Consider the following 16,254-nt stretch of genomic DNA (forward strand, 5'->3'; position numbering starts at 1 on the left):
CTAGTTAACAGTATGAACAACAACATATCATCGGCCCAAAATCGATGAAACAATAACATAACCCTTATGTAAGCCATAACTATATACAAGTCTTGCAGAAGTAGTCCGCACTTGGGACGGGCGCCCAGCATCCTCTACGGACTACGAGAAAAAGATTTACTGGTAGGTTTAAAATCTTATTTTCTCTAACGTCCTATAGGATGCTGGGACTCCGTAAAGGACCATGGGGATTATACCAAAGCTCCCAAACGGGCGGGAGAGTGCGGATGACTCTGCAACACCGATTGAGCAAACAGGAGGTCCTCCTCAGCCAGGGTATCAAACTTATAGAACTTTGCAAAGGTGTTTGACCCCGACCAAGTAGCAGCTCGGCACAGCTGTAATGCCGAGACCCCTCGGGCAGCCGCCCAAGACGAGCCCACCTTCCTAGTGGAATGGGCCTTAACCGATTTCGGTAACGGCAATCCTGCCGTAGAATGCGCCTGCTGAATCGTGTTACAGATCCAGCGAGCAATAGTCTGCTTTGAAGCAGGGCCGCCAACCTTGTTGGCTGCATACAGGACAAACAGTGCTTCTGTTTTTCTGATCCTAGTCGTTCTGGCCACGTAAATTTTCAAAGCCCTGACCACATCAAGGGACTCTGAATCCTCCAAGTTACGTGTAGCCACAGGCACGACAATAGGTTGGTTCATATGAAAGGATGAGACCACCTTAGATAGGAATTGAGGACGGGTCCGCAACTCCGCTCTATCCATATGGAAAACCAGATAGGGGCTTTTATGTGATAAAGCCGCCAATTCCGACACTCGCCTAGCCGAAGCCAAGGCTAACAACATGACCACCTTCCAAGTGAGATATTTCAACTCCACTGTTTTAAGTGGTTCAAACCAATGTGACTTAAGGAAACTTAAACACCACGTTAAGGTCCCAAGGCGCCACCGGAGGTACAACAGGAGGCTGAATATGCAGTACTCCCTTCACAATAGTCTGTACTTCAGGTAAAGAGGCCAATTCCTTTTGAAAGAAAATGGATAAGGCCGAAATCTGAACTTTAATGGAGCCTAATTTTAGGCCTAAATTCACTCCAGTTTGTAGGAAGTGAAGAAAATGGCCTAGATGGAATTCTTCCGTAGGAGCATTCCTGGCCTCACACCAAGAAACATATTTTCGCCATATTCGGTAATAATGTTTAGACGTCACGTCCTTCCTAGCCTTTATTAGCGTAGGAATGACCTCATCCGGAATACTTTTTTCTGCTAGGATCCGGCGTTCAACCGCCATGCCGTCAAACGCAGCCGCGGTAAGTCTTGGAACAGACAGGGACCTTGTTGTAACAGGTCCTACCTTAGAGGAAGAGGCCACGGATCTTCTGTGAGCATTTCTTGCAGATCCGGATACCAGGTCCTTCGTGGCCAATCTGGAACAATGAGAATTGTTCTCTCTCCTCTTTTTCTTATTATCCTCAACAGCTTGGGTATGAGAGGAAGAGGAGCAAACACATATACCGACTGGAACACCCACGGTGTCACTAGGGCGTCCACAGCTACCGCCTGAGGGTCTCTTGACCTGGCGCAACACCTTTGTAGCTTTTTCTTGAGACGGGATGCCATCATGTCTATTTGGGGTAGTCCCCACCGACTTGCAATCTGCGCGAAGACTTCCTGATGAAGTCCCCACTCTCCCGGATGCAGATCGTGTCTGCTGAGGAAGTCTGCTTCCCAGTTGTCCACTCCCGGAATGAACACTGCTGACAGAGCGCTTACATGATTCTCCGCCCAGCGAAGAATTCTGGTGGCTTCCGCCATTGCCACTCTGCTCCTTGTGCCGCCTTGGCGGTTTACATGAGCTACTGCGGTGATGTTGTCTGACTGGATCAGAACTGGTCGATTGCGAAGTAAGATCTCCGTTTGACGTAGGGCGTTGTATATGGCCCTTAGTTCCAGGATGCTGATGTGAAGACAAGTCTCTTGACTTGACCAAAGTCCTTGGAAATTTCTTCCCTGTGTGACTGCTCCCCAACCTCGGATGCTCGCGTCCGTGGTCACCAGGATCCAGTTCTGAATGCCGAACCTGCGGCCCTCTAGAAGGTGAGCACTGTTTAGCCACCACAGGAGAGACACTCTGGCCCTGGGGGACAGGGTGATCCGCTGATGCAATTGCAGATGCGACCCGGACCATTTGTCCAATAGGTCCCATTGGAAAGTCCTTGCATGGAATCTGCCGTATGGAATGGCTTCATATGTTGCCACCATCTTTCCCAGAACTTGAGTGCAATGATGTACTGACACTTGTTTTGGTTTCAACAGGTTCATGACTAGAGTCATGAGTTCCTGCGCTTTTTCCGTCGGAAGAAAAACCCTTTTCTGGTCTGTGTCCAGAATCATGCCCAAGAAGGGCATACGAGTTGTAGGATTCAGCTGCGACTTTGGAATATTGAGAATCCAGCCGTGTCGCTGTAACACATTCAGTGAAAGTGATACGCTGTTCAGCAACTTCTCCCGTGATCTCGCTTTTATGAGGAGATCGTCCAAGTACGGGATAATTGTGACACCCTGCTTGCGCAGGAGCACCATCATTTCCGCCATTACCTTGGTGAAAATTCTCGGGGCCGTGGAAAGCCCAAACGGCAACGTCTGAAATTGGTAATGACAATCCTGTACCGCAAATCTCAGGTACGCCTGATGAGGAGGATATATGGGGACATGCAGGTATGCATCCTTTATGTCCAGAGATACCAAAACATCTCCCCCTTCTAGTCTGGCGATGACCGCCCTGAGCGATTCCATTTTGAACTTGAACCGTTTTAAGTAAAGGTTCAGGGATTTTAAATTTAAAATAGGTCTGACCGAACCGCCCGGTTTCAGAACCACAAACAGAGTTGAGTAGTACCCCTGCCCTCTTTGAAGCAGGGGAACCTCTACCACCACTTGTTGAAGACACAATTTGTGAATCGCATGTAACACTATCTCCCTTTCCAGGGGTTGTTTCGGTAGGGCCGATTTGAAAAACCGGCGAGGAGGCACTTCTTCGAATTCCAGCTTGTAACCCTGGGAAACTATTTCTATTGCCCATGGATCCACCTGTGAGTGGACCCAGACGTGGCTGAACAGTCGAAGACGTGCCCCCACAGGAGCAGACTCCCTCAGGGGAGCCCCAGCATCATGCGGTGGATTTTGCAGAGGCCGGGGAGGACTTCTGTTCCTGGGAACTAGCTGTGTTATGCAGCTTTTTCCCTCTGCCCTTACCTCTGGCAAGAAAGGACGATCCACGTGCTCTCTTGCTTTTATTGGAACGAAAGGACTGCATTTGATAATGAGGCGCTTTCTTAGATTGTGAGGGAATATATGGCAAAAAATTTGATTTACCTGCCGTAGCCGTGGAGACTAGGTCCGAGAGTCCCTCTCCAAACAATTCCTCACCCTTGTAAGGCAACAACTCCATATGTCTCTTGGAGTCGGCATCACCAGTCCACTGTCGGGTCCATAAGACATGCCTAGCAGAAATAGACATAGCGTTTATCCTGGAACCCAGTAAACTAATGTCTCTTTGAGCATCCCTCATATACAAGACCGCATCTTTTATATGCCCTAGGGTCAATAAAATGGTATCCTTATCAAGAGTCTCAATATCCGTTGATAAGGAATCTGTCCATGCTGCTACAGCACTACAAACCCAGGCCGACGCAATAGCCGGTCTGAGTAACGTACCAGAATGTGTGTAAATGGACTTCAGGGTAACCTCCTGCTTGCGGTCAGCAGGATCCTTGAGGGTAGCCGTATCTTGGGATGGAAGCGCTATCTTTTTTGATAAGCGCGTCAAGGCCTTGTCCACCAAAGGGGAGGATTCCCACCGTATCCTGTCCTGCGACGGGAAAGGATACGCTGTTAGGATCCTTTTGGGAATCTGCAGTTTTTTGTCTGGAGTTTCCCACGCTTTTTCACATACTTCGTTCAGCTCATGTGAGGAGGGAAAGGAGACCTCAGGTTTCTTTCCTTTATACATGTGTACCCTCGTGTCAGGGACAGGGGGTTCCTCAGTGATATGCAACACATCTTTTATTGCGATAATCATATATCGAATACCTTTAGCCACCTTTGGCTGTAATTTTGTATCATCGTAATCGACACTGGAGTCTAAATCCGTGTCGGTATCTGTGTCAACTATTTGGGATAGTGGGCGCTTCTGAGACCCCGAAGGTCCCGGCGACATAGGGACAGGCATGGGTTGACTCCCTGACTGTGCCCCAGCTTCGGCTTTGTCTAGTCTTTTGTGCAATAAATTAACATTTGCACTTAAAACATTCCACATATCCATCCAGTCCGGCATCGGCACCGCCGACGGAAACCTAACATTCATAAACTCCCCCTCCTCCTTAGGTGAGCCCTCAGCCTCAGACATGTCGACACACACGTACCGACACACCACACATACACAGGGAAGCTCTTTTCTGAAGACAGGTTCCCCACCAGGCCCTTTGGAGAGACAGAGTATGCCAGCACACACCCCAGCGCTATATGACCCAGGAATAACACAGTAAATTAATGTTTACCCAGCAGCGCTGTTTTATGTATCTGCGCCAATTATGTGCCCCCCCTCTACTTTAAAAACCACTGTCACCGTGTGTCAAGCAGGGGAGAGTCCGGGGAGCCTCCTCTCAGCGGTGCTGTGGAGAAAAAATGGCGCTGGTGAGTGCTAAGGGAGAAGCCCCGCCCCCTTGGCGGCGGGCTTCTGTCTCGCTCAATTTTTTCAATACATGGCGGGGGCTCTTTTTATACATGTACAGTGCCCAGCTGTACATGTATATATACATCTGTGCCGTAAGAGAGGTTTATATTGCTGCCCAGGGCGCCCCCCCCCGCGCCCTGCACCCTTACGGTGACCGAAGTGTGTGAGGTGAAGGGAAGCAATGGCGCACAGCTGTAGTGCTGTGTGTTACCTCAGTGAAGATCCAAGTGTCTTCTGCCGCCTCAGATGGGTCTTTTCCTCACATACTCACCTGGCTTCTTTCTTCCGGCTCTGCGAGGAGGACGGCGGCGTGGCTCTGGGACGGACGGCGAGGGTGAGACCTGCGTACCGATCCCTCTGGAGCTAATGGTGTCCAGTAGCCTAAGAAACAGAGCCCTGAACTCAGAGAAGTGGGTCTGTTTCTCTCTCCTCAGTCCCTCGATGCAGGGAGTCTGTTGCCAGCAGGCTCCCTGAAAATAAAAAACCTAACAAAAATGCTTTCTTACAGGAAACTCAGGAGAGCTCCTGAAATGCACCCAGTCTCCACTGGGCACAGTATCAAACTGAGGTCTGGAGGAGGGGCATAGAGGGAGGAGCCAGTGCACACCCAGAGTCAAAGTCTTTCTTAAAGTGCCCATGTCTCCTGCGGAGCCCGTCTATCCCCATGGTCCTTACGGAGTCCCAGCATCCTCTAGGACGTTAGAGAAATATATATATACTAGGTGATTCATCGCGCCCTACGGGCGCTCTTCACACCGTCGTTAGGGGCTACGCCCCGTTAACCCCTGCACGCCTTTGAACATACGCAGGCCGGTAGATAACAGAACCAGAAATGCAGGGCAGTATAGAGGGCATACAGAAATGGGTTCCGGTTGAGAAAAGGTAGACCGGTGTAGGGGGGGAGAAAGGGAATGTACAGAAAAACGCTGTGCGATGGGTAAAGGATAGGGAGAGGCAGGGTGGTAGGGAGAGGATAAAAGAGAGGGAAGATGTTAGACAGAAAATAGCGTTGCAAGAGGCTACGACCTGTTAACCCCCCCTGCACGGGCTTCAGCTGTGCTATAATTGTTATTATATGGAGTATTACCTTCACAAAAGTTTATGCTATTGGGTAAATATTGCAAGGGGGAAGGGCATGCAATGGTCAAGGGGACGTAGCCCTTTGTGAGGGCGTGAAGAGTGGCCGCAGGGCACAATGAATAACATAGTGTAGTATATACTGCTAGTGTATGTAGCGCAGCTTATACACACAGTGGCCACAGGTATCAGAGCCGCGTATACACACAATGGACACAGGTAGCTGAGCCACTTATACACACAATGGCCACAGGTAACGGAGCCACGTATCCACACAGTGGCCAGAGGTAGCAGGGCAGCTTATACACACAATACCCACAGGTAGCAGAGCCGCTTATACACACAATACCCACAGGTAGCAGAGCCGCTTATACACACAGCGCCCACAGGTAGCAGCGCAGCTTATACACACAGTGGCCACAGGTATCAGAGCCACGTATCCACACAGTGGCCAGAGGTAGCAGGGCAGCTTATACACACACAATACCCAATGGTATCAGAGCCGCTTATACACACAGCGCCCACAGGCAGCAGAGCCACTTATACACACAGTGCCCACAGGTAGCAGAGCCGCTTATACACACACAGCACCCACAGGTAGCAGAGACGCTTATACACACAGTGCCCACAGGTAGCAGAGCCGCTTATACACACCGTGCCCACAGGTAACAGAGACGTTTATACACAACGTGCCCACAGGTAGCAAAGCAGTTTATATACACAATGACCACAGGTAGCAGTGTTGCTTATACACACAATGGCCCCCGGTAGCAGTGCCACTTCTACACACAATTCCCATAGGTAACAGAGGCGCTTATACACACAGTGGCCACAGCTAGCTGAGCCGCTTATACATACAATGGCCACAGGTAGCAGCACCACTTATACACACAATGGCCACTTTTAGCAGCACCGCTTATACACACAATGGCCACTGGTAGCAGTGTCACTTATACACACAATGGCCACAGGTATCAGCACCACTTATACACACAATGGCGACAGGTAGCAGTGTCATTTATACACACAATGGCCACTGGTAGCAGAGCCGCGTATACACACAGTGCCCACAGGTAGCAGCGCCACTTATACACAATGGCCACAGGTAGCAGTGTCGCTTAGACACATAATGGCCACAGTATTACTTTTTTTAATTAATCCAATGTCCACTGGTGGCATCTATACTCACAGAAGTTCAGTGTGTGTGTGGGGTGTTTGGAAAGGGGGTGGGTTCAGTGAGGTGGAGGTGCCTATCCGTGCGCTGATCACCCTGATTCAGGGAATCACTTGTAGCGGCTGCGGATGGTGTCCGAGGTGCTACGTGTGGTGGAGGTGTGGGTGCGGGAGGGGGTCCAGAGGTGTTGCGGGTGGTGGAGGGGTGGGTGCAGTGGCACGGATGGCGGAAAGGGTGCAGAGGTGCTGTGGGTGGGGGAGGGGTAGGTATGGAGGGGGCGCGGATGGGGGAGGGGGTGCGGGTGGGGGAGGTGTGGGTGTGGAAGGGGAGTGTAGATGCTGCTGGTGGGGAAGGGGTGGGTGCGGGGGGCTGTGGATGAAGGAGGGGGTCTGGAGGTGGTGTGCGTGGGGGAGGGGTGATGTAGTGGGAGTGTGTTTGGGGAGGTGGGGTTGCAGGGGGGGGTGAGGTTGGGTTCTAGAAGTGCTGCGGGTGGAGGAGGGGTGGCTGCAGGGGAGCCGTGGATGGGGTCCGGAGGTGCTGTGGGAGATGGTCCAGAGGTGCTGCGGGTGGGGGAGGTGTGGTAGGTCCACGAATGGGGGAAGGTGTCTATAGATGATGTGGGTGGGGGAGGGGGCCGAGGGGCTGGGGGAGTGGCGGCTGCGGGGGCGTGGTGGGGGTCCGGATGCACTGTGGGCAGGGGAAGGGGCGGAGGGTGCTGTGGGTGTGGGTGCTACGGGTGGGGGAGGGGGCGGGAGTGCAGCGGGTGGGAGGGGGATGTTGTGGATGGGGGGGGGCGTGTGCCGCGGGTGGGGGGCAGATGTGGTGGATGCTGTAGGTGCCGCGGGTGGGAAAGGGGTGGGTGGGGTGGAGGGTGTAGGGGTGTAGCGGGGGGGAGTGGTGGGTATGGGGGTGCCGTGGGTGGGGGAGGGGTGGCGGGTGCTGCAGGTGTGGGTGCTACGGGTGGCGGAGGGACGTGTTCCGCGGGTGGGGGGCGGATGTGGTAGACGCTGTGGGTGCCGCGGGTGGGGGAAGTGCGGGTGGGGTGGAGGGTGAGGGGGGGAGAGGTGGGTATGGAGGTGGGTTGGGGGAGGGTGGGGTGGAGGGTGCGGGGGTGTAGCGGGGGGAGAAGTGGGTATGGAGGTAGGGGAGGTACGGGTGTGCCGTGGGTGGGGGAGGGGCGGGGGTTTTGCGGGTTGTGGGTGATACGGGTAGGGGAGGGGGCGGGAGTTCCGTGGGTGGGGGAGGGGCATGTGCCGGGGGTGGGGGCTGGATGTGTTGGGTGCCGCGGGTGGGGAAGGGGCAGGGGGTGCTGCGGGCGGGAGTGCCGTGGATGGGGGAGGGACGGGGGGTGCTGCGGGTGTGGGTGCTACAGGTGGGGTAGGGGACGCGAGGCGGATGTGGTGGATGCCGCGGATGTGGTGGATACTGTGGGTGGCGCGGGTGGGGGAGGTGCGGGGGTGCAACAGGTGGGGGAGGGGGCGGGAGTGCCGCGGCTTGGGGAGGGCGGGGGGGTGCTGCAGGTGTGGGTGCCGCCGGTGGGAGGGTGCGGGGTGGCGCGGGGCGGAGGGTGCGGGGGTGTAGAGGGGGGGAGGGGTATGGGGGGGCCGCAGGTTGTGGGTGCTATGGGTGGGGGAGGGGGCGGGAGTGCTGCAGGTGGGGGAGGGGCGTGTGCCGTGGGTGAGGGAGGGATGTGGTGGGTGCTGCGGGTGGGGTGGAGGGTGCGGGGTGTAGCGGGGGGGGGAGAGGTGGGTATGGGGGTGAGGGAGGTGCTAGGGGTGGGCAGGAGTGCAGTGCACGGGGGAGGGGCGTGTGCCGCGGGTGGGTGCTGATGTGGTGGATGCTGTGGGTGCCGCGGGTTGGAGAGGGGCGGGTGGGGTGTAAGGTGCGGGGGTGTAGCAGGGTTAGGGAGGTGCGGGGGTGGTGCGGGTGATGTAGGGTGTGCTACGGGTGGGGGAGGGAGTGCAGCGGGCGGGGGTGGGCGTGTGGTGCGAGTGGGGGGCAGATGTGGTGGATGCTGTGAGTGTCGTGGGAGGTGCGGGGGGGGGGGGGGAGAGGTGGGTATGGGGGTGGGGTAGGGGCGGGTGGGGTGGAGAGTGCAGGGGTGTAGTGGGGGGGAGAGATGGGGGTGGGGGAGGTGCGGGGGTGCTGCGGGTGGGGGAAGGGCAGGGGTTTTGCGGGTTGTGGGTTATACGGGTGGGGGAGGGGGTGGGAGTGCCTGGGGTGGGGGAGGAGCGTGTGCCGGGGTGGGGGATAGATGTGGTGGGTGGGGAAGGGGCGGGGGTGCTGCGGGTGGGGGCGCGAGTGCCGCGGGTGGGGGAGGGGCGGGGGGTGCTGCGGGTGTGGGTGGTACGGGTGGGGGAGGGGGTGGGAGTGCCGACGTTGGGGGCGGATGTGGTGGATACTGTGGGTGCCGCAGGTGGGGGAGCCGCGGGTGGGGATGGGGGGTGTATCGGGGGGAGAGGTGGGTATGGGGGCGGGAGAGGGGCGGGGGTGCCGCGGGTGGGGGAGGGGCGGGGGGTGCCGGGGTTTGAGGGTGCTACGGGTGGGGAAGGGGGCGGGAGGTGCCGCGGGTGGGGGAGGGGGTGCTGCAGGTGTGGGTGCTACGGGTGGGGGCGGGAGTGCCGTGGGTGGGGGATGGGCATGTACCGCGGGTGCTGGAGGGGCGGGAGTGCTGCGGGTGGGGGAGGGGCTGGGGGTTCTTCAGGTGGGGGTGCAATTGGTGGGGGAGGGGGCGAGTGTGCAGTGCGTGGGGGAGGGGCGTCTACTGCGGGTGCTGGAGGGGCGGGAGTGCCGCGGGTGGGGCGGGGGGTGCTTCATGTGTGGGTTATACGGGTGGGGGAGGGGCGTCTGCCGCGGGTGGGGGAGGGGCGGGAGTGACGCAGGTGGGGGAGGGGGGTGCTTCAGGTGTGGGTGCAATGGGTGGGGGAGGGGGCGAGAGTGCCGCGGGTGGGGGAGGGGCGTCTGCCGCGGGTGGGGGAGGGGCGGGAGTGCCGCGGGTGGGGGAGGGGCGGGGGGTGCTGCAGATGTGGGTGCAATGGGTGGGGGAGGGGGCGGGAGTGCCGCGGGTGGGGGAGGGGCGTCTGCCGCGGGTGGGGGAGGGAGTGCCGCGGGTGGGCGAGGGGCGCTGCAGGTGTGGGTGCCGCGGGTGGGAGGGTGCAGGGTGGCGCAGAGCATGTGCCGCGGGTGGGGGGCGTATATTGTGGAGGCTGTGGGTGCCGCGGGTGGGAGGGGGGCGGGTGCGGCAGGCCGAGGTCGTCCACAGCATTCTCAGCCGCACTGTCTGGTAAGACTCACCGGCTGAAGTGTCACAACTCACCAGGGTGCAGGGTGTGTACGGGGAGGAGGGAAAGAGGGGACTGGGCGGAGATGGGGAGGGGACTGGGCGGGGATGGGCGGACTGAGGGAGGGGACTGTTCCTGGCCTGCATCCAGCCACCCAGATCTGTGCCTGTGACTCCGCCCAGCGTTAGAAATGCAGGCACAGAGTCACAGGGCTATAGGAGATATATATATATATATATATATATATACATACACACACACACACACAAATGAAAGGGCGGCACTCACGAGTCCTTTTAAGAAGAATAATAATTCAGACGGACAGCGTCTTAAGGTGTTCAACGTTTCAGTCTATTTGAAACGTTGAACACCTTAAGACGCTGTCCGTCTGAATTATTCTTTTTAAAAGGACTCGTGAGTGCCGCCCTTTCATTTGTGTGCATATTGGAGTTTGCAGCTCCATGGATGGCACCCGAGCAAAGTAACAGGCTGGTCAGTTATGTGAGTGCCGACTTAATTGTATCTCAGTATGGGACCCAAGAATGTTGGATTTTGGATAAGGGATACTCAACCTGTATCATAAAGGGGGCATAAAAATAAACATATTTATCACCGTTGATTAACAAATTGTTTGATTTGATACAAACCTGAAACATATGATTTGTTTGGGGTCCTGAATCTCTTATCTGTACATCATCTTTAATAGTTTTCTGTGTTCCAGTAAATGCAGCCATTGGGGCCAATAACAAGCTCCGGAGTCCAAATGGATAGAAATGCCAAAGTCCTGAGAAGAGAAGAGTCTAAATGATATATCATATTTAACAGGTCCTCTGATGAGATATGAGCTATTGAAGAGAAGAAATGTTGCAGATGAACACAAGGATTAAATCGTGAGCTTGCAGTTTTAATTCTGTGTGGTACCAAATTGGCATCATATATGTACAGGTATAGGATCTTTCATCTGGACTGCCATCAATGAAGAATTGTGAAGGTTTTTTCTGTAATTTATCCCCTTGCCTACTGTATACTGAATTACACATAAAAACGACCCCTGTATTTTCCCACAAAGCATATGGCATTCCCATCCCCATTATTTCTTGGAAGATGACTTGATCACAAATGTGTGAAAAAAACTATTTACTGCTCACTTTGTTGGTGCTGAAGATACTTGCATGTATAGCATAGAGCAGTGATCTGTAGCACTTACCTGCTGCGATCAGTGCCAATAATAGAAGGAGCAATAGTACCAGCAGCGCCTTTTTAAGAACATTGTAATGCCTGCAAAATACAACCAATGTTTTTCAAACATTCTTTTTGAAACTTCTATTCAAATTTACAGATTATTTAAACAGAGAGAAATTATAAAGCTTTGAAACTAGTCAGTAAAAAGTTCAACAATTTGTTATTTTTTTACATTTCAGTTACTTTTGTGTGAGCTGATAACAAGAACTTCATTTTAGAAGGTGACATCTACCCAGTCTGTAACAAGCAGTACTGTTACACAGGATCAGAGACTGGAGGATGAAGCATTACCCTTCTTGCTGCCTTTATCTGCTTACGCATCCACTTTAATATTAATGTATAATACATATTCAAATTATAAAGAGCTTATCTCAACAGTGAACAGAACAGACATGTGGCTTCTATTGTGTGGGGACTGGTGCAGTGCTTAGCGAACACAGCCTAAGAGCCTTCTACTATAACTAATAATGTAACACACTACGCAACATAGAAACTATTCGCATGCTTACAGATACAGTACATTCTAATAACCAAAAGCACCCAGAAAAACTAGAAAGTAAAATGTTACTTTCACAAGAGCAACAGTGAATGGAAGCCAGGGAAATACTCCTTAGTTACCCGTTCCTGCAATCCACTTTACATACATGTCTCCACCAATAAGTCCTGCCATTGTCTGCTTGTGTGGGATAATTCTGATTGGTTGCCATCAACAAGCTAGAGGCATGTGAAGAACATATGTAATAAGAAGCTCTACATCATCAGTCCTGAGCATACACAGGCAGATAAAATGCCTATCAGACCAGCAGGCATTTTATATGACACTGCAGATATTACAGGCACACACTATGAGATATCTTACATTGTATTGGCCATATCTGTGCTCCGTCCTCGGGGAGGAGACATTTTCCCTTTCCTTCCCATGTGAAGGAACAAGGCATACACTGCCAGATGTGGCAGACATGAAGCTTTCAAAATATCGTATCGCATGGACATTCTTGATGAACCGGTATGTCCAACCAATCGATATTACAGGATCGGTTGTCCATATACACGCTGCAATTATCTGGCTGATCCGCTGATGTCGGGCAGATTGGACAGATAACTGCAGCGTGTATGCCCATTATGGGTACAGTTTAGGTTTCTTTAGTTCTTCATAGTAGGTTTAATTTTCAATACCTAGGCAAGTCCTACATGGCATATACCATAAATGCATATTGATTAATAATTACAGCAATATAACATTGTTAATATAAACCAAATTTTGGTTAAGTCTAAGGGTAGGTACTTCTGTACTATAGGATATAGAGGTGCTCTGCAGAGGTGAGGCAGCACTGGCCAAACAGAAAAAGCCAGAAGTGTATAGCACATCACCTACCACCAGGGCTGTATAGTAACAGTTACAGAAGATGCTTACCCCTTTCCTAACAGCACACTACACCAAAGGATCCTAAATATATACATGTATTTCTCCTGGGCTTGTCTATAGCTAAATAAGAAACAAGATATGCATTTTAAATCCTTGTCTATGGGAGGTGGTTAGGCCTTTTGGGTTCTATCTCACTGAGGTGCCTGAACTGACCTGGTTAAGATAAAAACATCAAGTAGAGAAGCAGAGGTTGTGAGGCGATACCATGTGGTGCCAATCCACCAATACAAGAGTCCAAATACACGACCTATAGAATTGAAGAAAATGAAAGTGGAAGTCACAGGTCATGGTATCTTGAAAATAGTCCATAATGTATAATAATTAAAAAAAAAAAGATGCTGATGGAATATGATAACAAATATATCACCAGTTGGTGTACCTATCTATCACATGAAGAGAATACAGACATAGTTAAGGATTCAATTGACAGAGACTCACTTGCCCAACCAAATTCCTCACTTTACAGCTGCGGGATCTCACTCAAAAGTGTTCGCTACCCAATATGGTAGCGAGCACTTTTAAAAACAAGAGGTCAGAATCAGGTGGGTGAAGGGTGCAAATTGGGCCTCTGATGCCAACATTTTCACATCGCAGCAACAGCAATTCGAACCCTTTCCCCACAATTGAATTCCCACAATATTCCCTAAAACTCTACGGCGCCGTGATTTTAAAAAGTTTGGAAACCACTGCTCTATATAATACATTAGAGCTTGTAATGTGTAAGCTCTCCAATCAGCTGAATTTTTCTCTATTGTCCCCTTTATCTGTCCTGACATACGTGCCGTAGGCCTACTCCACTCCATACCCAACTGCCTGCTAACTGGGCCAGTCACCTCCATTAGCCACCCTTCGGCTTTAAACACAGCACAGAGCATTACACTATGGGGGTAATTCAGATCTGATTGCTGCTGTGCATTTTTCGCACAGCGGGCGATCAGATCCTAACTGATGATGTGAATGGGAAAATATTCTCTGTAAAGCGCTGCAGAATATGTGTGCGCTATATAAATAACTGGTAATAAATAAATAAGATTTTACTTACCGATAAATCTATTTCTCGTAGTCCGTAGTGGATGCTGGGACTCCGTCAGGACCATGGGGATTAGCGGCTCCGCAGGAGACAGGGCACAAAAATAAAAACTTTAGGACTAGGTGGTGTGCACTGGCTCCTCCCCCTATGACCCTCCTCCAAGCCTCAGTTAGGATACTGTGCCCGGACGAGCATACACAATAAGGAAGGATTATGAATCCCGGGTAAGACTCATACCAGCCACACCAATCACACCGTACAACTTGTGATCTGAACCCAGTTAACAGTATGACAAACGTAGGAGCCTCTGAACAGACGGCTCACAACAATAACAACCCGATTTTTTTGTAACAATAACTATGTACAAGTATTGCAGACAATCCGCACTTGGGATGGGCGCCCAGCATCCACTACGGACTACGAGAAATAGATTTATCGGTAAGTAAAATCTTATTTTCTCTGACGTCCTAGTGGATGCTGGGACTCCGTCAGGACCATGGGGATTATACCAAAGCTCCCAAACGGGCGGGAGAGTGCGGATGACTCTGCAGCACCGAATGAGAGAACTCCAGGTCCTCTTTAGCCAGGGTATCAAATTTGTAGAATTTTACAAACGTGTTCTCCCCCGACCACGTAGCTGCTCGGCAGAGTTGTAATGCCGAGACCCCTCGGGCAACCGCCCAAGATGAGCCCACCTTCCTTGTGGAATGGGCCTTGATAGATTTAGGCTGTGGCAGGCCTGCCACAGAATGTGCAAGTTGAATTGTGCTACAAATCCAACGAGCAATCGTCTGCTTAGAAGCAGGAGCACCCAGCTTGTTGGGTGCATACAGTATAAACAGCGAGACAGATTTTCTGACTCCAGCCGTCCTTGAAATATATATTTTCAATGCCCTGACAACGTCCAGCAACTTGGAATCCTCCAAATCGCTAGTAGCCGCAGGCACCACAATAGGCTGGTTCAGGTGAAACGCTGAAACCACCTTAGGCAGAAACTGAGGACGCGTCCGCAGTTCTGCCCTGTCCGAATGGAAAATCAGATATGGGCTTTTATACGATAAAGCCGCCAATTCTGACACTCTCCTGGCTGAAGCCAGGGCCAGTAGCATGGTTACTTTCCATGTAAGATATTTCAAATCCACCGATTTGAGTGGCTCAAACCAATGGGATTTGAGAAAATCCAAAACTACATTAAGATCCCACGGAGCCACTGGGGGCACAACCGGGGGCTGTATATGTAGTACTCCTTTTACAAAAGTCTGGACTTCAGGAACTGAAGCCAATTCTTTCTGGAAGAAAATCGACAGGGCCGAAATTTGAACCTTAATGGACCCTAATTTGAGGCCCATAGACAATCCTGTTTTCAGGAAATGTAGGAATCGACCCAGTTGAAATTCCTCCGTCGGGGCCTTCCTGGCCTCACACCACGCAACATATTTTCTCCAAATGCGGTGATAATGTTGTGCAGTCACCTCCTTCCTGGCTTTTACCAGGGTAGGGATGACCTCTTCCGGAATGCCTTTTTCCCTTAGAATTCGGCATTCAACCGCCATGCCGTCAAACGCAGCCGCGGTAAGTCTTGGAATAGACACGGTCCCTGCTGAAGCAGGTCCCGTCTTAGAGGTAGAGGCCACGGATCTTCCGTGAGCATCTCCTGAAGTTCCGGGTACCAAGTTCTTCTTGGCCAATCCGGAGCCACGAGTATCGTTCTTACTCCCCTTTGCCGTATAATTCTCAGTACTTTTGGTATGAGAGGCAGAGGAGGAAACACATACACTGACTGGAACACCCACGGTGTTACCAGAGCGTCCACAGCTATTGCCTGAGGGTCTCTTGACCTGGCGCAATACCTGTCCAGTTTTTTGTTGAGGCGGGACGCCATCATATCCACCTTTGGTTTTTCCCAACGGTTCACAATCATGTGGAAGACTTTTGGATGAAGTCCCCACTCTCCCGGGTGTAGATCGTGTCTGCTGAGGAAGTCCGCTTCCCAGTTGTCCACTCCCGGAATGAACACTGCTGACAGTGCTATCACATGATCTTCCGCCCAGCGAAGAATCCTTGCAGCTTCTGCCATTGCCCTCCTGCTTCTTGTGCCGCCCTGTCTGTTTACGTGGGCGACTGCCGTGATGTTGTCCGACTGGATCAACACCGGCTGACCCTGAAGCAGGGGTTTTGCCAGGCTTAGAGCATTGTAAATCGCTCTTAGCTCCAGTATATTTATGTGAAGAGACATCTCCAGGCTTGACCACACTCCCTGGAAGTTTCTTCCCTGTGTGACCGCTCCCCAGCCTCTCAG

At 52.3% G+C, this 16,254-nt stretch overlaps 1 protein-coding gene across 2 annotated transcripts in view; it reads right to left on the bottom strand.

Annotated features, from left to right (window-relative positions):
• SUN2 (Sad1 and UNC84 domain containing 2) overlaps positions 1 to 16,254 on the bottom strand; it is a 266,430-nt gene that overhangs the window by 86,644 nt on the left and 163,532 nt on the right. For both annotated transcript variants that reach the window (XM_063940485.1, XM_063940484.1), the window contains exons 6-8: positions 13,079 to 13,172; positions 11,465 to 11,535; positions 10,905 to 11,041 (exon numbers count right to left, since the gene is read on the bottom strand). In XM_063940485.1, coding sequence (XP_063796555.1) covers positions 10,905 to 11,041; positions 11,465 to 11,535; positions 13,079 to 13,172 — 302 coding nt within the window. The remainder of the gene's footprint in view (positions 1 to 10,904; positions 11,042 to 11,464; positions 11,536 to 13,078; positions 13,173 to 16,254) is intronic.

Source organism: Pseudophryne corroboree, chromosome 9 (genome assembly GCF_028390025.1).
Source record: "Pseudophryne corroboree isolate aPseCor3 chromosome 9, aPseCor3.hap2, whole genome shotgun sequence".
In the NCBI taxonomy this organism is placed as follows: domain Eukaryota; kingdom Metazoa; phylum Chordata; class Amphibia; order Anura; family Myobatrachidae; genus Pseudophryne; species Pseudophryne corroboree.